We start from the raw sequence: 24,858 nt of genomic DNA on the forward strand, positions 1-24,858 counted from the left end.
ATATAAAGTACTTTATTTAACATTCTTATTAGAGCCTCTCAACAATCTTTAACACTAGAATCAGGTCTATCAGTTGATGCAAAAATTTGATTATAATTTTATTTTGAAATAAATTTTCTGCCTACAATTTTCTTTGCTTCATGAACAATCACACACACACACAAAATACATTGTATCAATTGATGTAGCTTAGTCCCCAAGGTATTCTTAAATTCCAGTTCTTCAAGCATCTGAACTTTTGAAAGTAGTACAGCAGGTAAAATGCAGGGAGTGGAATGGAAGGGCAGGAAGTACAAGTTTACTAATTATTCTCACACATCCCCCTTCTGTTGCCCAGGTAAAACCAAGCCTTTAAGGGGGAGTTTGAGGTTTCTGCTGCATAAGGTAGACAGGAAAATGACTAATTCTCAAAGTCTTAAACTAGTTCACAAATTATCCATTTTAGTGGACCTACTTCTAGAACAAAAACAATTCCCTGAAATCCAGAACACCAAGTGTCTATAGCTATTTAAGACTACTCAGTGCAAGATAGATTGCTTTAAAAAAAAAAAACAAAACTAGGGGAAAAGTCATCTAATTCTGCATAGTGATTCTTCCAGCAATAATAATAGCTAAGGTTTGCAAAGCATATAAAATTACACATCTAGCAAGTTAATTTTTATATCTAAAGTAGAATTTCCCCTCAGAGCCCAAAGCTTTCTGATTATTCATTCTGTATATTTCGTGTATATTTATCTTATTTGATCCTCACAACAATTCTGGGAGTTAGATGCTATTATTATCTATGTTTTGCAGATGAGGAAACTGAGACAGAAAAAAAGTGACTCACTCAGGGTCATATGGCTAAGTGTCTAAGGCAGGATTTGAAGTTCAATGCTGACCCAACGTACCACCTAGCTGCAAAGTGGTAACTTAACTATATGTTGACAAGAGCACTTAAAACAAACGTCAGGGTCAAATTCTCATTTACTACTTTGTGAGTTTGTTTTTTCTCGTCATCTATTAATGTGGAAAGGCCCCTGGGACACATGACTCGGTATTGCTATAAGTTCAATTCCAGGTAAAATCAGATAGGTTTATCATCCCGTCATTTTCAGGATTTCTATAAATGATGCTCAATGGCCCTGTATTGCCACGAAGACGACTGAAAAAATGCTTCGAAGTTTACCTGAATAAAGAAACACAACAGCAGCTGGGCCTCGATCCACTGAAAAACTTAATGAAAGTAATGCTGCATTCTGAAATGTTTACATTCCAAGGTGCTCTATTGGAAGTCAGTGCAAACATTACCAGGAACTATTTTTTAAACGTTCCAAAACAAAACTAATGAGTGTCACCAAAGTGTGAGGGCTAATTTGGATCCTGATTATATGCGGTCAAGCCTCAAATCTGCTGTCATTAATCATAGAAACGTAGCTATTCTGCAGAAATAATATTCCACATTTAGCCATAGGCAGTCTGCCAAGTATCAGACAAGACAGAATTTCTAAAAGTAAGCTTCAATCACTGGTTTTTATGAACTCACTCAGAGAGCAGCGGCCCCCTCCTATTTCTTTCCAACCTACCTCAGGCTTTTGCAGACTCATCAATCTCCTCTCACTGAGTTACCTGGTGATTCTATTTGAGGATCAGTCGGTTTCTTTAAGTTCTGCTGACATTATAGAAGGTACAGACATTCACTCCATCACAATGTAAGAATCAGAGAGGAGCTCAGAGATCATCGAGTCCAACCACCTCTTTTTACTGATAGGGAAAAGAGGCCAGAGAAAGTGACTTGTTCTATCTAGGTCACAAACTGGGTACTCAACTCAGTTATGCTATTGAATCCTAGTCTGGCAGTCTTTGGGTATGTGTGTTTCTTTTATACCAAACTCATAGTAGTTAATGTCAAGTGGAGATTTGTTTTTCAAGTACGACTGCTTAAAACCAGAGATGGTAATGAATGATTTACACACACACACACACACACACACACACACACACACACACACACACAGTCTCTCTCTCTCTCTCTCTCTCTCCAAAATGCTTAAGACTTAAGAGACAAGTTTATATGCTGTGTTTATGAATCAAGGCTTGCTCCCTGGAGCCTTAAAAAAACCCACCTTCCGAAAGTATCTCACAACTAGCGGCAGAGAAAACAACGTGATGCTAATTCTTACTGGGGCAAACAGTTTGTGAATAGCATAGGCCATCACAAATGTACTAGTACCAGCGACAATCTTAGAGCTGTGGAACGATTCTGCAAACCCGAGTTTGAAGAGAAAGGAAGATACATCCACACCACTGGAAAAGAAAAAGATAAGAAATGTAATTATCACCACAGGGTCCTTCAATCCTTGGGAATTATACTTATTATTAGAGGCTATTTAACTGTGAGAGAAAGAATTTCCTGCAGTGTTAAGTGTTGAAAAGAGCCAGATGAGCAAAAACTATGCTAGTCAGCATGAATTCAGTTTTTATTCATATGCTTATGTGATCGGTGCTGTCATTTTAACAGTATAAATTAATACAGTTAAGTTTCGGGTACAAAGCACCTTGATTTACATTAAATAATAATAACCCTCTGAGGAAGGCAGTGCAAGGATATTATCCTTGCTTATAGTGGAAGAAAGTGAAATTCAAGAGATGTACTTCCCTCTAGATCTTACAGCTACAGACTGGAAGTGAAGAGAAGCATTAGAGAGGGAATATGAGAAAGTGCACATCTGGAAGTGGAGAGCAAACATCTGGGATGGGAGTTGGTTGGGCAGAGGGGGTTGTCTGGGGAAGGAAGGTGTGCATCTTGTGTTGTGTTGAGTTCACATCTGGTGAGATGTGGAAAGCACATTGGACTTGCAATCAGAGAACCTGGGTTCAAATTATGGCCAGTTCTGCTTCCTATGTTACCCTGGGTCAAATCAACATCTTGAGATCTCAGTTTCCTCCTCCGTAAAATGAAGGAAATAATCTCGATGATTTCTAAGCCTTCTTCCAACTAATACTGGTGATGGTGGGTGATGACAGCAGCTTGTATATGTATATGTATATGTACATGTATACACATACATATATATCCTTAGGATTTGCAAAATGCTTTAAATATATTATTTCATTTGATCCACACAACAACCATTTGAGATAAATGCTATTATAAGTCAGTCAAAAAGCATTTATTAAGCACTCAGTATGCAAAGCATAGTGTATACAAAGTAAAGACAAAAACATGGTTCCCGCCCCTCAGGGAGGTCATATTCTAATGAGGGAAACAACATGAAAATAACCATATACACTGCACACACACACACACACACACACACACACACACACACACGTGCGTGTGTGTGTATATATAATATTTAAGAATGATAAATAATATCTAAGTAAGAATCTTAAATTGTAGGATCCTATATAAAACCTGTACTCATGTCCAGTGCTCTTTCTACTGCACTGGAAAAAAGACAGTTTGCTGTCAAAAAACTGTCAGATGTCACTGGTAGCTTTAAATAATTAAATATTTAGATAGCAGTCCTCATCTGAAACATTTTTTGGGGGGGGGGGGGGGGAATGGGTGGGGAAGGAGTGGATGGAACCAGGCCTGAGATTTCAGTGGTTATGAAATTCCCTTTAGCACCTTCTCTGTGATTTATGATCTCAGAGAGTCTGCTGGGAGTAGGTCAGAGGTTAAGCAATTTGTTCAGGGCCTCAGAAGTACATGCGTCAGAGACGGGAACTCGAACCCAGGTTTTCTTGTCTCCATTAGCGGACTGTCCATTTGTCTCACTTCCTGATGAAATTCTTAAAGACCAAAGGTCATACCTTGAAACAACCAAGTAGAATATTCCCAAAGATATTAATGAGATCCCAATATGCAACGAAACAGCCACGGCTCCATATTCTTTAAAAACCTTTTTCAGCTGCTGGCGTTTGCTTTGTTTGCTCTCATCCACAACACTGGAGTCTGTGAGTGCTCTCTCTGTTTTCTTTGGGTCCTATACACAAATAGGAGAAAGGTTAGAAATTTAGAACAGATATAAGAATAGTAATAATGTCTGACCCTGTATAGAGGGCTTTCGGACACATTATAACATTGGATTCTCAAAAAAATTCTGTGAAGTATCAGAGTAGAAATATTGTGGAAAAACCCTGGACTGGGAGTCCTAGACTAGGTTCTAGTCCCATCTCTGCTAATTTAATAATAATACCTAACATTTATACAGAGCTTACTATGTGGAAGTCTAGTAATATTTATTTATAATATTTATTTAAAGTAATAAATTATAATAATTATAAATTAAATGATTTATTATTTAAAGTAATAACTTTATTATGATTAGGTTACTCTATTTAGATGCCTTTTATTGCACTGACTTGCTTGCTATTTCTACCATACAACACCCTCTCTCTGTGTCTTTGCATTGGGTCTCCTCAATGCCTAGAATTCACCCCTCATTTTTATCTTCAAGAATCCCTGGCTTCTTTCCACATTCAGCTCAAATGTCACCTTCCGTTGGAGACTTTTCTTGATCCCTCCCCAGCACTCAAAGCTAGAGAAGCCCTCCCTCAGCCCTCCTTCCATCCACTTGGTATGTATAATAATAACAACATTATTATTTATTTTTTATTTTATTATATTATTTATATTACACTTTGAAGTTTGCTAAGCACTTTACAAGTATCTCATTTAATTCTCATAACAAGCCTGGGAAGTAGGTGCTATTATCACCCCCATTTTTAAAATGAAGAAATTGAGACATTGACGTGTTATGTGACTTGTCCAGGGTCATACATCTAGTTAGGCAGGATTTAAACTCAGCTCTTCCTAACTCCAGGGCCAGTGCCCTATCTGCTGTACCATTTATCTTTAGGTATCTTATATGTACCTAGTTATTTACAGGTTGTCTCCCTCATTGGAATGTGAGCTCTCTGAGGGTTTTGAACAGTTTCCCCCTTTCTTTGTATCCCCAGAGCTTAGCACAGTGCCTGGTAATATTTGTAAGAACAGAAGATTTTAGAGCTGGAAGCGCACCTGAAACATCATCTGCTCCCATCTCCTCATTTTACAATGTAAGAAACTATTGCCCAAAGATGGAAAATGACTTGCCTAAAATAAAAAAGATTTGTAAGGAACCATATTGAAACTAGAACCCAAGTCTACCGACTTTAAATCCAGTGAGGCTACTGGTGGTGCAGTGGATAGAGAACTGGCCAGGAGTCCGGAAGACCTGAGATCAAATCCAATCTGAGACATTTGTTAACTGTGAGACCCTGGGCAAGTCACTTGACCTCTTTTTGTCTCAGTTTCCTCATCTGTAAAATGCGGAGAATATTAAGCACCTATCTCCCAGAGTTGTTCTAAGGATGAAAATGAGATAATATTTCTAAAAATTTTGTGAGCAGTACCTAGCTCATAGTAGGTGCTATATAAATGTTTATTCTGTTCCCCAGTGTTCTTTCCATTCTAGCCTGCTGTTCTTTAACAGAGGGCAACAATTTCTTGAAGAGACCCTCAAGATAGGTGCCAACTGACTGTAAATATAAGCAGTTACTTTCATTTATTGACTTTGCTACCAAACCAGTGACAGTGTTTTCCCTAAGACTATCATGCTCTTTACAGTTGCCTATATTATAGCTCAAATGGATAGACTTTAAAAGTACCTGGGGGAAAGGAGAAGTCAAATAAACAGTAGTGTCAGGGCTCCTTTGGGGAGGACACCAAGATACCTGAGGGAGAGCTCTCACAAAAGCAAGTTTCTACACAAAAGGAACTCACAGAGAATGATGCTAGGTGGTGCAGTGGATAGAGCACTGGGCTTGAAACCAGGAAGACTCATCTTCCTGAGCACAAATCTGGCCTCAGACACTTACTAGCCCTGTGGCCCTGGACAACCCTGTTTGCCTGAGTTTCCTCATCTGCAAAATGAGCTGGAAAAGGAAAGGGTAAACCACTCCAGTAACTTTGACAAGAAAACCCCAAATAGGGGTTACAAAAAGTTAGATATGACTGAGACAACTGAACAAGAGCAGTGAATGACAACAGGACTGAATCAACACTTCCAAAGGTTTTCTTCCCCAGCTCTGTCAGTCAATCACACTGGATATTGGATTTCTGGTCTGTGATCCCAGAAAGGCCTGACTTACTTTTTTAGGAGAGGGCTGTGGGGACCTGGAATTGGGATCTTGAAGTGGAGAGATGGGTGTGAGAAACTGAACAGAGATTTTCAGTCTCACTGTAACCCCTGCCTCAGTCAGGCAAGACACAGCTATTTGAAGTTTCCCACAGATAGAAGTAAATTAGCGGGGCCAAAAGTACTACCAGAATTACCTTGGCACCTCCTATTCAGAGCAGGAAAATTATAGAAGTGAGGATGGATAAGGAGAAGAGAATCGAGCAACACAGAGCAGCCCAGGGAAGAGAATATGTGTAGTAGGGTAAGAAGAGGCCTCAGGTCCTGGGCAGGGTGCAGAAACAGTTCAACTGGCAACTTTCTAACTCAGTTCTGGGCCACAGATCCAGGGCAGACTGAGGAGGGGACCTGTGGCTAGAGTGATTGTGGTTTTCAAGTTGCACACTGAGTAAAGAGTGAGTTCCTGTTGTGTCTCTGCCCCCAGGAACTGGTTTGAATCCCAAAGCAAAGGGAAGCCTGCAATGCTGTCACTCTGAACCTCCAGAGATGTCCATCTGGTTGATGATGGCTGAGTCCAGCAGCAGTCTACTAGAACACTAACCAGGGCAAGCCCACAGCCACATTGCTCAGACCCAAACCCAGGTCAGGAACTTGTAGCACTCACACCAGGAGGTAAAAAAAAAAAATCACACTTTGCCCTGGAAGTTCCCTAGCGTGGGCTGTCTCTGGGATCCTTAAATACAATAACGCTCAATACCCCAAGAAAGCAGCAACAGGAACAGCACAGACATTTCCTCCAGAAGTGGCCAGAGCCTGGCCCTAACACAAAAGTCAGAAGTCAAGAAACAGGCTGGATGAATTAGCAAACAAACAAAGAATTCCACATAGGTAAAGACCTGTGGTGACAGAGATGCTTAACACTCAAAGCCAGAAGTAGAGGAATGATTCTAAAATATCTACAAACAAAGCCTCAAGTAAAAACATTGCTTGGGCACAAATTCAGCTAAAATTCCTAGAAGACACGAAGCAAGAGTTAAGAAAATCTTTTTAAAATGTTTTTATGAAGAAAATTTATAGGGGCAGCTAGATAGTGCAGTGGATAGAACACCAGCCCTAGAGTTAGGAGGATCTGAGTTCAAATTCGGCCTCAGACACATGATACTCACTAGCTGTGTGACCCTGGTCAAGTCACTTAACCCCAGTTGCCTCACCCAAAAAATAAAAAAAATAAAAATAAAAAAAATAAATAAAATTTATAGGGCTAGAATAAAGAAATTGGAAAAGAAATGAAAGTTATAGAAGAAAGAATTGGAAATAGAATTAAAAGCTTGGCACAAGAGGTCTAAAACTTAACCTAAGCAAACAAACTCCCTTAAGTTAAAATGAACCAAATGGAAACCAATGACTCTGATGGGGTTGGAATCTGAGCCCCAGAAAGGAAAAACCCTGGACTTTCCCACATGGCCAAATCTCTGGCGTTTCCCTGCGGCTACAGTCCCATCAACTGGTGTCCTCCCTATGGCCCCAGGCCATTTCCCACCCTTGGGAATTCTATTACCTCATGGACTACTTGGCCACTCTCCTATGATCTTTCTGTATATAAGGTCCATCTTGTCTCCATTAAGATGCTCAGATTTTACAATCTAGCCAATAGCCCATAGATGCTCAGATTCCTTAAGGGTCTAGCTAATATGGTGAATCTTCAATAAACTTTGTTTTTGGCTACAGGAATGCTTGGGTCGAATTCTTTTGGGCAGGACCTGGGTATCGTGATTTTAGGGTGCCAGGACCCCTAACCTCTAGACTGCATCAACTCCATTAGGCATCAAGAAATATTAAAACAAAGTCAAAAGACTGAAAACAGAAGAAAATGTAAGTTATCTTATGGCAAAAATAAATGACCTAGAAAAGAGTTTAAAGAGAGAGAATTTTAGAAACTTCAGACAAGCTAAAAGCCATGTCTAAGAAAAAAAAAACCAACCCAAATATTTCAAGAAATCATAAAAAAAAACTGACCAGATCTCTTATACCCATAGGGCAAAATAGAAATACAAAGACTCCACCAGTCACCTCTAAAAATAAACTCACAAATGAAAACTCCCAGGTATATTATAGCCAAAACCTCAGAGCTTCCAGGTCAAAGAAATAAAAGACAGTAAGTAGCCAGAAAGAATTCAAATAGAATCACACATGATTTAACAACTACCAGTATCCAGTATAAAGAAGTAGAGAGCTTAGAATACAATATTCCAGGAAATAGAGGGGATGCCGATTAATTTGGAAATGGTTGAACAGTTATGGTATATGAATGTGACTTAATACTATTGTGCTTTAAGAAATGATGATGGGGATGGTTTCAGAAAAACTTACGAAGATTGGTATGATCTGATGCAAAGTGAAGGGAGCAGCACTAGGAGAATAATCTATACAATAACAATCATTCTGTTAACAAACATTTATTATGAGCCTACTATGTGCTAAATACTGGGGATATAAAAAGAGACAAAAGATAGTCCATGCTTTCAGGGATCTTACAGCCTAATGGGAGAGACAAACATGTAAACCAAAATGTACAAATAAGCTATGTACAGCATAAATAAGAAGTAATTAAGAGAGGAAGGCACTAGAATTAAGAGGGGTTGAGAAAGGCTTCCTGTAGAAGATGAGATTTTAGCTGGGAGTAGAAGGAAGTGAGAGAAGCCAGGAGGTAGAGATGAGGAGGGAGAACATTCCAGGTGTGTGGTATAGCAACCCTAACACAATTAAATTCAGAGACTTCTCAAGGTGGAAGCAAAAAGTTACTCTTTATTACAATCTCGCGAGAAGGGGTGTCTCCTCCTCCAGTACACTACCAGCAGGAGAGAGGCAAGGCACAAAGGACAAAGCAAGGTTATATATCTTAATGCAAACAAGAAACTCCCACCCCGCCACTATTCCTTACTTCCATTGGCTGGGAGGTGGGCTTACATTCTAGGCGCGAAAATCTTTCCCATTCCCAAAGAACAAGGAAACAGGGTATAGCCAATCCAAACATACATGTCCTTATTTAGTATACCTAATGCTTATGTGGCAGTAGCAATCAGGAGAGGGTTTAGGGCCGAATTAAACTTCTGGCCTGTTCATTCTTTCAGAGTCTATCTCTAGTTTTGAGACAGTCTTTTCATCACCACCCTGAGAAGTCTTCACAGAGGTTATATCTCATTCACAGGTATGGAGGTTCAGCCAGAGAAAATGCCTAGAGCCAAGAAAGGGAGCATCTTGTCCCTTGTAGCAAGGCCAGCATCACTAGATAGAAGAGTTCCTTGGGGAGTGTGAGAAGGGATGCTGATATAAGGTGTAAGAAGACTGTTAAGGTGGGAGGGCTAGGTTATGAAGGGCCTTGAACACAATACAGAGGATTTAATATTTGATCCTGGAGGTGATCGGGAGCTATTGGAGTTCAAATGGAGTTTGAGAATTGAATAGGGGGATGATATGGTCAGATTGTGTTTTAGAAAAATCATTCTGGTGGCTAAATAGAGGAGGGACTGGAGTGGGGAGAGATTTGATCAGGTGGACCTGCCAGTGGGCTATTGCAACAGTCTAAGTATGAGGTGAGAACAGCCTGCACCAGTGTGGTGGCAGTGTCGGAGGTAAGAAGGGTGAGAGATGTTGCAAAGGTGAAATAGACAGGCCTTGGCAACAAATTGAAGGTGTGTGTGAGAGAGACAGTGAAAAGCCAAAGATGACACCTAGGTTGTGAAGCTGAGGGTTTGGAAGGGTGGTAATGTTCTTAACAGCAACAACAATATTGTCAAAATAATTAACTTTAAAAGATTTAGGAACTCTGATGGACAAAATTACCAACCACGATTCCAAAGGACTCATGATGAAACATACTAATCACCATACTAACCACTCTGAAGGATTCAGAGTGCAGACTGAAGCATTTTCATTTCTCTCTCTCTCTCTCTGCCTAATGCAGGAATTTGTTTTGTTTGACTATACATATTTGTAATGGGTTTTGTTATTCTTACATTTTCTTTGGGTGAGGCAAGTAGAGGTAGGAGGGAGAATTCAGAACTAAAATTAAAACTGAACTTAAAAATTAAAAAAAGATATGATAAGGCAAAAGATATAGGCTTACTATCAAGAATAATGTACCAGGCAAAACTGAGTATAATACTACAGGGGAAAAAATTTTGAAGAAATACAGAATTTCTGTGCATTCTTGATTAAAAAAACAAACAAAAAACAACCAGAGCTGCATAGAAACTTTACAAATACAGGACTAAAGAAGAACAAAAAGGTCAACATAGTGAGCAATCGTAAGAGACTAAACAAGGATAAACTACTTACATTCTAAAATGGGGAGACGATACTAGTGTTCCTCAGAACTCTATCAACTATCAGAGGTCATAATTAGCTAGAGGGTCTGGGAGTTGTTCTGTTATGTTTTGATAACCCTAAAAGAAGAATGGAAAGGGAGGGGAAGAGAAATACATGAGAGGGAAAAAAGAAGGGAAAGTGTGTGGAAAATTATCACACATAATTGGGTTGCAAAGTCGAAGTCTATACAAATATTGAGGAAGTGGTTGGGGGTGGAGAGGTGACACTTAGGCCTCACTGTAATCTGAACTGGTTAAAAGATGGAATACACACACACACATACACACACACACACACACACACAGTTGAAGAATACACACACAGCTGAAGAATACACACACACACCTGAATACAGAAATACATAAAGAGGGAAACAGGAGAGAAAGAGGAGATAGAAAAGGAGAGAATAAGGAATAAAGGTAGATTAAGGGAGGGATTAATTCTAAGCAAAAAACAAAAAACAAAAAAACTCTAACCAAGAAGGGTGGATTTCCAAGAGGAATTTACAAGAAAAGAAAAAATGCCTAAGAATCTGATCTCAAAAAGGGAGAGAAGGGGCAGGGGAGCAGAAGCAGATTACGTCAAACCTAGAACTGTTGAGGAGCTTACTCTTCCCTCTCTCTCTAGTCTTCTCCTTTATAAAGAGGGGTAAGGAAACAAAGAGAAGGAAAAATCAAAATAAAAGGAGACAATTAACAATCATAATAGTGAATGTGAATGGGCTGAATGAACCCAGTTAATAAAAAACACTTGAAACAGAATGAAGTACACAAAGTTAAAATAAGGGGCTGGAGAAAAATCTACTATGCTTCAGCTGAAGTAAAAAAGGCAGGAATAGCAAGTATGAGCTCAGGTAAAGAAACAGCAAAAACAGACTTAATTAAAAGAGATAGAGAAACTACACTTTGCTGAAAGGTAACAGATAAAGAATTAATATCAACACTAGATGTATACATGTCAAATAGCATGGCATCTAAATATTTAAAGAAGTTATGTAGAAATAACAACAAAACTATAATAGCGGGGTCCCAGAAAAATCTAACAAAAAAAAGTTAATGACTTGAAAACAATTTTTGAAAAGTTAAATATGATAGACCCCTGGAGATTACTGAATGAGAATCAAAAGAAGTATATACATATTTTAACTATGCATGACTGACCATTTATTTGGTCATAAAATCCTCACAAATAAATGAGGAAAAGAAGAAATATTAAATGTATCTTTTATGGACTGTAATACAATAATGATTACATTCAAAAAAGGGCTACTAAAAATGATTAAAATTAAATGAAGTTTTAATCCTAAAAAACGGGTGAGCCAAAGAACAATTCAAAGAAACAATCATTTCATTAAAGACAATGAGAATGAGAAAACGTAAAATTTAAAGGATGCAGCTAAAGCAAAGTCCTTAAGTGAAAATTTATGTCTTTAAACATTTTCATAATTAAAGGAGATAAAGAGAAGATAAAGGAATTGGGCATATAGCTAAAAAAAACCCTAGAAAACCAACATATTCACTACCCAAATTCAATACCAAACCAGAAATCCTGATAATCAAAGAGACTAAAAAATTGAAATAAAAAAAAAAACAACAACATAAGACCCAATGAATTAATAACTAAAACTAGTAGCTAGTTTTCTGAAGACCCTCCTCCCCCCATCGCAATAGATAAAACATTAGCTAACTTGATTTTTTTTTTTTTTCTTTTTTGGTGAGGCAATTGGGGTTAAGTGACTTGTCCAGGGTTACACAGCTAGTAAGTGTCAAGTGTCTGAGGCCAGATTTGAACTCAAGTCCTCCTGACTTCAGGGCCGGTGCCAGCTAGCTGCCCCAATTTGATTTTTTTAAAAGAAAAAAACCAAGTTACCAGTATCAAAAATGAAAAAGGTGAATTCACAATGAAAAAAATAAATTTATTATGAACTATTTCACCCAATTTATATGCCAATAAAACTGACAATTAAATGAGATGGATGAATATTTACAAAAATATAAAATGCCCAGATTAACAGAACAAAAAAATAGAAGACAACACAGAAAATGGACTTGAATTAGCCATAAATGAACCCTCAAAGGAAAAAAAATACCTTCAAGGCCAGATGGATTTATGAGAGAATTCTATCAAACATTTAAAAACCAACTAATTCCAATATTACATAAAGTGTTTGGAAAAATAAGAAAAGAAGGAGTCCTACCAAATTCCTTCTATAATATAAATATAGCCTGAATATCTAAACTAGAGAGTCAAAACAGAGAAAGAAAACTATAGACCAATATCCCTAATGAATAATTGATGAAAACTTAAAATATATATATTAGCAAGGAGTAGAGCTAAGAAGGATGAGGCCTTAGTTCCATTTACATTAAACAAGCAGATCAAATGCTATGGACACTTGGATATTTATATTATTTTCCACTCCTCCGGGTGTTTCCTGGCATTTCATCTCCTGTCTCCAGGCAGGCCTTTGCAGAGGCTGGTCTCCCATGCCTCCCACTCCATACCTCTACCAAATCCAGAGCTTCTTACAAGATTCCACTCCTGTGCCATCTCCTGATTCTTTTATTTTCTTTCTTCACATTACTTTACATTGCTTTCTCTTTCCTTATGTTACTTAGCTGTTCGCAAGTTGTAGCTCATACTAGTTAGTAAGCTCCTGTTTTGTTTTTATAACCTTAGCATTTAGCATAGGGACACAGCAGGTGCTTAATGAAATGAATTGTCTTGTAGAACTTCTGGGTAAAAAAAGACTACAGTGCATGAAGCATGCATAAATCAAGAAGGCCAACAGTGTGACTGTTGTGTAAATGACCTAGACATGCCTACTCCCTTAACTGTATTTGAAGAAAAGTGTAGTTACCTTTACTTCATCATCTTCTATGAGCTTTGCAGGGACCCAATTCATTTGGCATTTTGATGGGAGGAGAGGGATCAGTGCTAAATAGTTGTCCTACACCATACATATTCCATACCCCACAAGCACCTGATTAACTGCTCGGGGCCTTTCAGCTTTCTTGGGCTATATTAGTGTCAGACCTTATTTTTTAGGACATCCTCCATTTGGGGTTCTTTCAGTTCCTTTCTCAGTCTTTAATTACTGAATGGGCATTGCTTCAGACAAACTGAGACCTGGGAAAGATCTTAGCTTAAATAGGCCAAGGTCTCCCACTGCAACTGGGCCATCACCAGTTGTCCTGACCTATCTATCTTGCCACTGGACTCCAATGACTCTGGAGGAGTGAGGCTGATGACTTCGAACAGCTCTGTCTCACTTAGATTCAATTCACTGGTAAGTCAAGATGTTACCCTGCTGATGTCATCGGTACAACAAAAGACGAACAACAACAATAACACCATCACCAGAGGTGTCAAAGACACTGCCAGCCCCTACTATGTGGTTTTCTAAGGCCCTGGTTCTATGGGAGTTTGATTCCACTGGTCTCTCCACTATTTTTCACTGTCAGTTCTTTGTCCCATTCCTCATTGTGCCTCACCCTCCTTCTTCCCTGAGGCTTCTGGGTTACCCTAGCCTCCACCTATGCTTCCAGACCAGGGGTGGGGAACCTGCCACCTCGAGGCCACACGTGGAACTCCTGTTCCAGACTATGGTTTAGGGGGGGAGTAGCCTGAGGCTAAAGGGACTTGAGTACATATTGTGACAATTTACGTTGCTCCTAGACTTTACTCCAGAATGAAAATTGTCAAAATTTCAAATATTAAAAAAAGAAAAAAAAAAAAAGAAATTCTTTGATAGGAATCACTTCTATTTTGTTGCTATAGTCTCACAGTGCTATAGACTGAGTGCAGGAGTGTTTCATTATTTATATTTGTGTCACCAGAGACTAGCACAGTGCCTAACACACAGTAGGCTCTTAAGAAATACTTGTTGATTAACTGACTGACCAGTGTTAAGCACTGAATCAGAATTTGGGCGCTTCAAGGGATCTTTGTTTTGTTTTGTTTAGGCAACTGGGGTTAAATGACTTGCCCAGGGTCACACAGCTAGTAAGTATCAAGTGTTTGGTCTGAGGCTGGATTTGAACTCAGGTCCTCTTGACTTCACGGCCAGTACTCTATCCACTGTGCCACCTAGCTGCCCCAAAAGGAATTTTCTTTTCTTTTTTTTTTTTTAAGGGCAATTGGGGTTAAGTGACTTGCCCAGGGTCACACAGCTAGTAAGTGTCAAGTGTTTTGTCTGAGGCTGGATTTGAACTCAGGTCCTCCTGACTTCAGGGATGGTGCTCTATCCACTGTGCCACCTAGCTGTCCCTGGGCTTCAAGAGATCTTAAAGATCATCTAGCACAACTCACTTAACTTTACAGAAGGAGAAAAAAAACCCTCCAGAACAGTAAAAGATGTTACCCTAAATAATTATTGCTAGGAAAAGGGCAGAGCTTCTGGGACTAGAACCCAGCACCCAATAGGTGATCCAAAGGGTGCCTGACAGTGGTTGCGGACAGGAATTTCATGACAGGAATAGATTTTAACAATATGTTTTATGTGAATAAAAAAGAGTATGTGGTATGTGAACAGATAACACTCTGCTGAACATTTTAGCCTGACCTCATTTTAGTTCAATAGAGCAACAGAAATAGGAATAAAAGTATTCTGAGTCCAGAACTACTTAGTCTTTCTTTCCTAATCCACAATTCTCATAAGGTACCTTCTTTCTCATTATGTTCCGGCCTTGGATAGTGCCAACTAAAGTCTTTACTATGTATATGAGGCTCTAAATCAGGCTAATCTTAAAGAGAAAAAGAGTTGTATTAATCAAGTTACAGTACACACAAGATGGATTCCATTTCTGTAGGGGGATGGTGCAAAATGCAATGGGCACTGAGTTAAATGACGGAGGTTAGGTTAACACAGAAGATGGTTTCAGAATGGAGCCCCATGGCCATGTCTTAATGAAGATAAGGGCCATTTTTATTCTAGGTCTGCTTAAATGAAAGGCAGATTTATTTATTTATTCTCTGTTGGTAAAGTAACATGCCAAATTGGAGCCTAGAAAGGAATCAAAGTTGGGACCACTTTTTCTTTAAGGCTTCTTTCAATACTTGGTGTAAATGCCAAAATAGAATCCAGCTAATTAAAACTAAATTGTCCCCCAATCTAAAATTTGCTCTGCAGTTTCATTCCAGAACATTTCAAATATAAAGTAATAATATGAATATAGGCTGCCTTCCAACATGCTGCAGCCCTCAAAAAAGATGTCCTTGAAAGGAAAAAAAAAATGCATGTATACCTATACATGGGAAAAAAAGTCACACCCATTTTAGATCACACAATTTTTATACAAGTTAGATTTCTGGGGAAAAGTGCAGCAAATATTCAGTCTGATATGATATTCTGGGCATTCTAAAGATCTTTTCTTTCTCTTACATTTGCTATAGAACTGACATAATTTTGATACATGTTGTTCCGGTTATCCCAGGGGGTTGTTATTTCAATCCCTACAAACCAAGAGCAAGGCTTTTAAAATTCAAGGAGAAAGAGAGACAACTTGATGGTTTACAGCAGGGGTTCTTAACCTTTTTTTTGTGTAATGAACCCCTGTGACTGTCTGGTGAAAACCAAGGACACTTTGTTGGAATAATTTTTTTTAACTGAAGGAAATCTTGGATTTCACTTAAAGGAAAATGAAAATAAAGATGTTATCTTTTTTTCTCATCTAAGTCCCTGGACCCTCTGAAATCTATTTACAGAGTGCTGTGGAGTTCACGAGCCCCTCAGGTTAAGAAACCCTGATTTAGAGGGGAGATATTAAAAAAAATTCTGTTTGTTTCCTCTCCTCTCCCCTCCAAAGGGCATTTAATATTTGCAAAGAAAAGACTGTTAGACGGTGTACTTTACAATAGAGTAGTTTAGTCTACTTTTTTTTTCAATCTATTCAACTTTTCTCAGTACCCCATAAAAAACTATATAAGGCAAAAAAATGTTTAGAATTTAGGTGAAATTAACTCTTACCTATTCTGTACTCCCGAATAACTTAGATTTGATCAGGAATGAATCATATCCCTCCCTTCCTCCTAATCTCAAATTTGTTTGCCAAAGCTTTGCTTATCCATTCATTCAACTGAATGCCTACCAGGTCTCTGCTAATGTTAAACTGTATATACCCTTGTCTGATGCTAGGTATCTGCAGAAAATCAGCCTGGAAATACAATTTGCCCAGGATCGTGGATTTAGAATTGGAAGAAATTTCAGAGATTCAGGGATGGGGAACCTGGGCGTCGAGGCCACATGTGGCCTCCTGAGTCCTTGGGTGAGGCCTTTTGACTGAGCCCAAGTTTTACAGAACAAATCCTTTTATTAAGGGGCTTTGTTCTGTGAAGTTTGGATTCAAAGGGCCAAACTTGAGGACCTGGAAGACCACATGTGGTCTCGAGGCCGAAGGTTCCCCACCCCATCCAACCTCATTTTAGAGCTGAGCAAATGGAGGTTTAGGAAGCTTAAAATGACTTGTCTAGAGACATACAGGTACTAAGTGGAAGAGCCAGGACCAAATCTAGATCCCAAGACTAAAAAAATAGCACTTTACACACTGTTATCATGCTCCTCTTCCTCTTTTTAGAAACTAGAAGGAAGCAGTGAAAAGCATGGGTATGGGGCAGCATGAGCCATTCTCCCTGGATCCCCTTCTGCCTATGCCACTGCTCTAAGATGGGCAAAGATATTCTGAGATGTAGCTGCATCTGAAAGCTGGCCTCTGAGGTCAGGCTTTGTGACGTGAAAACAGATCAGTTTTCCCTTTTGGAGGTTCAGGAATTGGGCAGATGGATGAGAAAGCTGGGTAAACATCACACTGGGCAGGCTGATGGATGGACAGCTTGTAGGAGAAGCTGAAGAGGCCTCCTAACATACATGTGGCCAAAGGCCTTATTCAGTGGCCATATTCAGGGTGTCTGTGATTGAAAACTGCTATCTATAGCCTCAGGATGGGGAAAGAGGTAACAACAGTGTTTTCTAAAGATAGTTATAAAGTACTTTAAAGTCTAGAAAGCCCTTTAAACACATTATCTAACTTGGGCCTAAAGAAAACCCCATAATGTAGGAACTCAGGATCAGAGAGATTAAGGGACTTTCCCATGGTCACACAGCTAGTAGTCATCAGAGGCAGGATTTGAATCCATTTTTTATGATTCCACATGGATTGAATCCACGTTTCTGTGGTTTATAGTCTTGCTTACTTCTGATCCCTGTTGGGGTGAGCTGATGATAGCGGTACATAGACTGTATTGGCAAGAAGAGATGAGGTATATCGGGGTTTATCGATTATAGAACAGGCTCCTCTAGCTGGGTTTAGGGCACTTCCAAGTCCTTTGGGTTAAACACTGATTCCTGATTCCAAGTCTGGCTCCCTACTCATTATATTATGCCTCCCCCACTCCCTGGGCTAGAGTTAAAGCAGATGCTTTAGCTCTGCTGGGAGTGTGTCTTTGGAGATCTAACTCATTTCCTTGATTTCATTCATGCCCCAGACAGGCGCTATTCAGTATGGACTCTGTACCTTGTATTTACTAGTGAAGATTCCCTTTTTTTCTAAATAAAGGGAAGGTCTGTTCTATACTGTCTTGAGTGTGAGAGAGTCTGAGTCTGAGAGAGGCAGAGGGAGACAGGGGTGGAAGTGGGGGAGGAAAGATAGAGAAAAGGGGAAGAAGAAGGGGAGGGGAGGGAGAGAGAGAGAGAGAGGGAGAGAGAGAGAGCCCCTGAGTGCAAGTGCCCCAAAGCTGAGGTGATTATCTAGAGCCAAATCTGCATCACAACTGCAGCAGTCTGAAGTGTCAAGGGCTTCAGGAGATAGGAGGTGCTATCAGAAGCTTTCAGGCTTTTGAGCTATCATTTATGCTTACTCCCACATTCTACTCACTGCGTGTGTGTGTGTGTGGGGGGGGGGGGGGGGACTGAACATAAAACTCACTTCACAGTTACTTTGTGTTCCCAACTTTGTCCTGAAATCAAGGACTGAAACTCAGGAGAATGTCAAAACAAGCTCCTTCCCATTTCGTTCAGCAATACAACGACAACCAGCCTTTCTACTATATTTTTTTCTAGATTGCTAACCAAGAGTTTCAACTCTTTCCCAGCCTCTCATTGAGGGACATTCTAATCAGCGTGAACCTGAAGCCCAGAGCTGACAGGAGGAAGGCTAATCTATAAGGCTAGACAACTAACTAAATTCCCACACACAAAACAACAATTCTTTGAGGTTGATTAGATACCAAGGCCTTTTCAGCTGGAATTCTGGCAGGCTGACCCACTACAAAGAGTCTATGAAGCCTCGGTCAATCTCCTCAGTAAACTTCATACAATAAATGCATGGTAGGCCTGGGGGTGGGGAGGACAGATCCCGGTCCATTAGTGTAGTCTCTTCAGTTTGTTTATCAGAGGAAGGCATGGTAGAGAGCTCAGTATTGGGAGTCTGGAGCAAGGCTGGGACTAAAACACAGATTTTCTGACTCAGGAAGTAACTGAGCAAGTTTTCTATTCCTTCCCACCTCCCAGATTCCCTTGCTAGATTCTGTTTTGAAACCTTTCAGGATCACTGGGTAAGAGGAGAATGATACTATAGTATACATTTTATTGACAGTGTTTTAAAGTTTACAAAGTACTTTTCTCAAAACAATCCTATGAGACAGGTATGGAAAGTATTTTTTACTGCGATTTTAGAGGAGGAAATTGAAGGTCTCAGAAGTTAAATGACTTTTCCAGGGTTAAATCGCTAATAAGTGTCTGGACATCACTGAAACTTTTCTTCCTTTTCCTCCCGAATTCTCCTGGTTAGGAACCTTTACTCAAATCTTTTTCATGACCCTCTGTCAATTTGTCTCTGAAGCCTTCCCTGACCCTGACCAGGACCACTCCCTCCATCTCTCCTTTAAACTTATCTCATTTTTCTTTATATTAGAAGTTATTTGGTTCCCAATGCTGCCCTCCAGTACATTAGCTCCAAGAGAGCATGGCCTATGTGAAATCTTTTAATGAGGCATCGAATGCATAGAACTGGGCTTGGAGTCAGGAAGACACCTGGTAAAGTTTGCCTTGTTTGCCTCAGTATTCTCAACCACAAAATGGGGATTAATTACAACATGTGCATCAGAGGAAATAATATTTGTAAAGGGCCTTGCACATAGTGGCACTAGATAAATGCCTATCCTCTTCTCCTCGAGGTATGGAGACTATAGTACATGCTTAATAAATATAAGTTGAATGGCACTGGCATTAAGTTAGGTGCTTTTTTTTTTTAACCTTACACTTCTAGCAGTCCCACCCAGAAGGTAGACCCCACCCTTCCTTCAGAGGCAATTGTATGGAGCAAGGGTAGAGGGAAGGCCCAGGAGTCAGCCAGATCCGAGTTCAAATTCAACCTTAGAAGCTTAATAGCTATGTGAACCTGAGCAAGTCACTTACATTACCTTTCTTGGTAGCCTTAACTGTAAAATGGAATAACAGTTAAGACCTATCTCACAGGGTAGTGGTGAGAACCAATAATAAAGTGCTTCTTTCTTTCGTTTCCTCAATCCTATCCCAAAGCAGTGGGTACATGGAACCACACAAGGTTACCTATCTCGTACCTCCCTAAGTAGTGGGGGGTGGGGAGGAGGTAAGCAGGGAGGCTGGGGTGGAAAGGGGTGGAGGGGGGCACCGGATGGACATTGGTGCCCAAAGCCTAGGGATGGGGTCGAGGGTGGAGGAAGTGGAGAGAAGGGCTGGAATGCCCGGCGGGGCTGAGAGTGGCGGGGCGCTTACCTGGGCGCCGGCGCTGCCCGAGCTGCTGCTATCGACGAGGCTGCTGCTGCTGCTGCTACCAGGACTACCGCTGGGGCTGCTGCTACTGCTGCTGCTGGGGCTGCCGCCGCCACTGCCTCCTGTTCCAAGGAAGCTTATCTGTGCGTGCATGGGGCTAGGCCCGAGCAGGAGCAGAAGGCGCGGGGCCGAGGGGCCAGCGGGTCCGAAGGGGCTGCCTAGAAGAGGCCCCAGGCGGAATCGGAGCCCGACTGCCCTCCTGCCTGCGACTGCCGCCAGCTGCCAGACCATGGTGCAGCCCCGCGGGGTCAGGGCGAGCAAGCTGGAGAGGCAGGGGCCACCTCTCTGCCCCGCCCCGCCCCGCCCCGCCCCGCCCCGTTCTGTCACTCCCCCCTCTCCTTTTCCCTCCCGGGATCTGGGCCAAGTGGGTGTCTCCCAGTAGGTCCCCGCCTCCCCCCTTAAAGGGACCGTGCATCCTCCGTCCCTTGCGAGGGAGGGAGGACGTGGGGGTAGGGGGAGGTTGTGCTGATCTGAGGAGGCCTTCGGAAGCAGTGTGGGGTGGGGAAGGTGTACCTAGAAATAGGCTTGTGAACTTGTAAAATGGGGCAGACTAGAGTTGTTTTTGGCTGCTTATGGAAGGGGAACGGGACCTCAAGCTTTAAAATGTTAGAACTAGAAGAATGCAAAGTGTAATGCAAAGCACCCCTAGCTTTGGCTTCAGGGTTTGTAGTTGTTGAGTCGTGTTTGACTCTTCCTGACCCAATTTGGGATTTTCTTGGCAAAGAAGTGGACGTGGTTTGCATTTCTTCTCCGGGTCATTTTACAGATGAGGAAACTGAGGCAGGCAGAAGTCAAGTGACTTGTCCAGAGTCACAGTGAGTGTCTGAGACCAGATTTGTACTCAGGGAGATGAGTCTTCCTGATTCTAGGCCCAGAGAATTATCAGATGAGCCTCCTAGCTGCCCTTGGCATTGGAGATGGATTCAAACCCCTCCTCTGACATTCCATGTACAACTTTTGGCCCTCAGTTTCCTCATCTGTAAGTTGAGCGGATTGAACTAGGACCTAGTCACTAGATGGTCTCTGAAGTCCCTTTTAAATCTACACCCCTGTGACCTTAGATCTAGATCTGGAAGAAACCTTCCAATTTATCTTCAGCAAAACCTTCATTTTGCTGATAAGGAAACAGGCCCTAGCTCTCTAGTGACTTGTCCAAGATCACACTGATAGTAATCGCCAGGTTTCAAACTCAGGACCTGTGATTTCTAAGTTCAGGACTGTTTTTAATATGCTTGTTATCTGAACATTGAGCCTGAAGTCAGGAAGGCCTGAGTTCAAATCCCACCCGAAGGCACTGACCAGCTGTGTGACCCTGAGCAAGTCAGTTAACCTCTGTTTGCCCCAGTTTTCCTCTTCTATCAAAAGGGCATAATATTAGCACCTACCTTCCAAGATTGTCATGAGGATCAAATGAGATGATTTTAAAGCACAGTGCCTGGCACATAGTAAGCACCATATAAATGTTAGCTACTTATTATTATTATTATTGTTTTAAGGGATTTAGAACTGATGAAACCTTACTTCAACACTTATTTTACAGATGTGTTACATTCCTCCCCTCCCCACACTGGCAGATTGTGTTCTCAAATGCTACTCCTCCCAGGGTTCTAAGGATAATCCTGGCTATTGTGGATTATTATGTATCATTTATTAATGTTGTTTAAGCCTAGATATGTGTGGCTGGAAAACTGTCTGACCCAAAAAGCTTACTGCAGAGGTCAGGTGGATCTCAGAGACCTCCAGGGAAGCCAGAGGGTTGTAAAGAATGCTTAGATCCTACTTCCTAGCCACATAAAGCTAGGTTCAAACAATATCAATAAATGATAAATAATAATCCATACTGTACTCCTAACACTAGTTCATGAACCACCATCAGTTTTGTTAAGTCGTGTCTAACTCTTTGTGACCCCATTTTTATGGCGTTTTCTTGGCAAAGATAATTTGCCATTTCCTTCTCCAGGGTCCCCATTTTACAGTTGAGGAAACTGAGGCAAATAGGTTAAGTGTCTTGCCCAGGGTCACACAGCTAGTAAATGTCTGAGGCTGCATGTGAACTCAGGTACTCTCGACTCCATGCCCAGCCACCTAGGTGCCACCATCTATCTACTTCCTGTTAACAAGCAACCAGTTAACTTGGTTCTTTAGCAAAATACATGGTATAGCAAGCATAGTAGTTACAAAGCATTTCCCCTATTCCGCAAACCAGGAATACATTCTCTCACAAATACACAAGAGTCTGTTGGGACATGAGTACACAGTGAGGGACAAATGGAGAGAACACTCAAGGCCTAGCCAGTTCACAACTGCAGAATTGATGAACCTCAGTGCTATTTCTTTCTTCTCAAGAGACTCAAGATATTCCCTACTGTCATGAAGAGGAGGAAGGATGAATAAGTCTGCTCCTTTGATTTGCTGGGCTAGGTCTTCATATAGTATCTCAGCTGGATAGGTCAATATGCTCCTGACTTGGCTCCAACAGGTTGCTTGGCTCCTCATTGGGGGGGGGGGGGCTACTGGTGGGCTCTGCCACTGGAGAAGCTGCTGCCGGAGAGGGCTGGACAGGTTGCCCAACTGTTGGACTCTTCTTAGGATGGCATCTCTGTTGTCTGGTTTAACTTACTCTACTCCCTGGGTTCAGTCTCTGATGGATGTTGTTGGGTGTCTAGGGGTGTATGGGCGTTCAGGGAAGACTAGTACCTCTGATGTGAGGGCTGCTCTCCACCTTTGGTGTTCACCTGCCACCCAACTCTCACCTGTGACTCCAAGAAGCTGTAGCATGTGCAGTAGCCACACCCAGTAAACTATTTTGGCAGACAGGCTAAACCAGTTTGAGGGTAACCAAAGGACCTCAAATCCATTGGTTAGTTGGTGTGTGTGTGTGTGTGTGTGTGTGTGTGTGTGTGTGTCCCTGGTAGAATAGGTAGATGTGAACAGTTTGCTCCAATGGGTTGTGAAGGCAGTGGAAGCAGGTGCTGTGGAGCACTTAGAACTAGGTTAGACAAAGAAAACGCCAAGGTCTTCCACTGCATCCCTAGCCATTGCCAGTTGTCTTGATTTGTGTATCACTACTGGACTTGGATGACTCTGGAAGATAGAATTAAACCTATGACTTGGGCAACTCTGCCTCACTTAAATCTAATTTATGCGGAAGTCAGAAGACATCACCCATACCATCTTACCATTTTGATCTACTTCACACTCCTGTGGTGACAGGCAAGTGATGAAGCAGCAGGTGCAGATACACTGGGAGCTGTAGTCACAACCCTGCACACAGGTAGGTGGCCTAGGCTATGGGATTATCTTCTCACTGGACTGAAGTAGCATTGGAATAATCAGTCCTCTGGGTGTCTGAGTAGCCTTTTAAGCATTATACTGCTCACCTCCTGGCATGAGGAAGGGGCTGGAAGAGGTGCTCTAAAAATTCACCTTACCTAACCCCAGCCTGCTTACCATGGAAGGTGGGGATCCTACCCTGCAGTCAAAACACAAAAAAAAATGTACAAAAACTTTTGCGAAGGTGATTCCTCTCACCATTGGTACATGGAATGTATGCATGCTTATAGACAGCACGAAATCTGGTAGATCTGAAAGACAAATAGCTCTTGTTGAAGAAAACTAAGTAGATATTGCATCCAAAGAGCAACCCTGAGTAAAACAAGGCTGGCAAATGAAGGCTAGCTTACCCAAGTCAGAGTTGGATACAGTTTTTTTCTGGAATGGCCACAATGATAGGGAGCTCCATGAAGCTGGTATAGGTTTTGCAGCCAAAACTAATCTAGTCAACAAGCTTCACTGCCTGCTGAAAGGAGTGAATGATAGACTTGTGAATGCCATTGACGCTTGCAGGAGAGCTTCACAGCACCATCATCAGTGCTTATGTTCCCACCATGACGAACCCTGATGAGGTCAAAGAAAAATCTTGTAAAGACCTGGAGCCCTTCATCATCAATGTGCTGAAGGAGGACAAGCTTATAATTCTGGGTGACTTTAATGCCAGAGTAGGCACAGAGTATCGGACATGGCAGGGAGTCTTTGGGAGGAATGGAGTCAGAAACAGCAATAGCAACGGTCACTTACTACTGAAGACTTTTGTGTCTGATGACCTTATCGCCAACACTGTCTTCTATTTACTTAAATGCACGAAACTTCATGGGTGCACCCTCACAGCAAACATGGGCATTTAATAGACTATGCCATCGTAAGGAGAAGAGACAGAGAAGATGTGAGAGCGATGAAAGTCATATATGGAGAAGAGTGCTGGACACATGATAAACTTAGCCCCTCTATGCTAAACTTTTGCATTTAACAAAAATGGCAGCCACAAGGCAAGACAATTACCAGGAGACTTAATGTCAACAGATTAGAGCCCTTCTCCACGCATGAGCACTTTGTTGCTAATTTGGAGGGAAAGTTGAACCAATACGTGGTTGGCAACAGTGGAGCAGAAAGGGAGGGAGCAGTTTTCAGGGATTTGGCGTACAGCACCACCTTTACTCATCTAGGCCAGAACACTTGCAAACATCAAGATTGGTTTGACAACTGTATGATTCTGGGCAAGTCACTTAACCCTGATTG

General features: G+C 41.2%; 1 protein-coding gene across 1 annotated transcript; it reads right to left on the bottom strand.

The window, feature by feature from the left end:
- Positions 1 to 826: 826 nt before the first annotated feature.
- FAM210B (family with sequence similarity 210 member B) lies at positions 827 to 24,781 on the bottom strand. Its single transcript, XM_027850689.1, has 4 exons — positions 24,707 to 24,781; positions 20,227 to 20,796; positions 3,799 to 3,971; positions 827 to 2,286 (listed from the first exon to the last, which is right to left on the bottom strand). The coding sequence occupies exons 1-4, from the start codon at positions 24,779 to 24,781 to the stop codon at positions 2,070 to 2,072; spliced, it is 1,035 nt and encodes a 344-aa protein (XP_027706490.1). The 3' UTR covers positions 827 to 2,069.
- Positions 24,782 to 24,858: the final 77 nt, after the last annotated feature.

Source organism: Vombatus ursinus, unplaced genomic scaffold (genome assembly GCF_900497805.2).
Source record: "Vombatus ursinus unplaced genomic scaffold, bare-nosed wombat genome assembly UNPS02000580.1, whole genome shotgun sequence".
Classification (NCBI taxonomy): Eukaryota; Metazoa; Chordata; class Mammalia; order Diprotodontia; family Vombatidae; genus Vombatus; species Vombatus ursinus.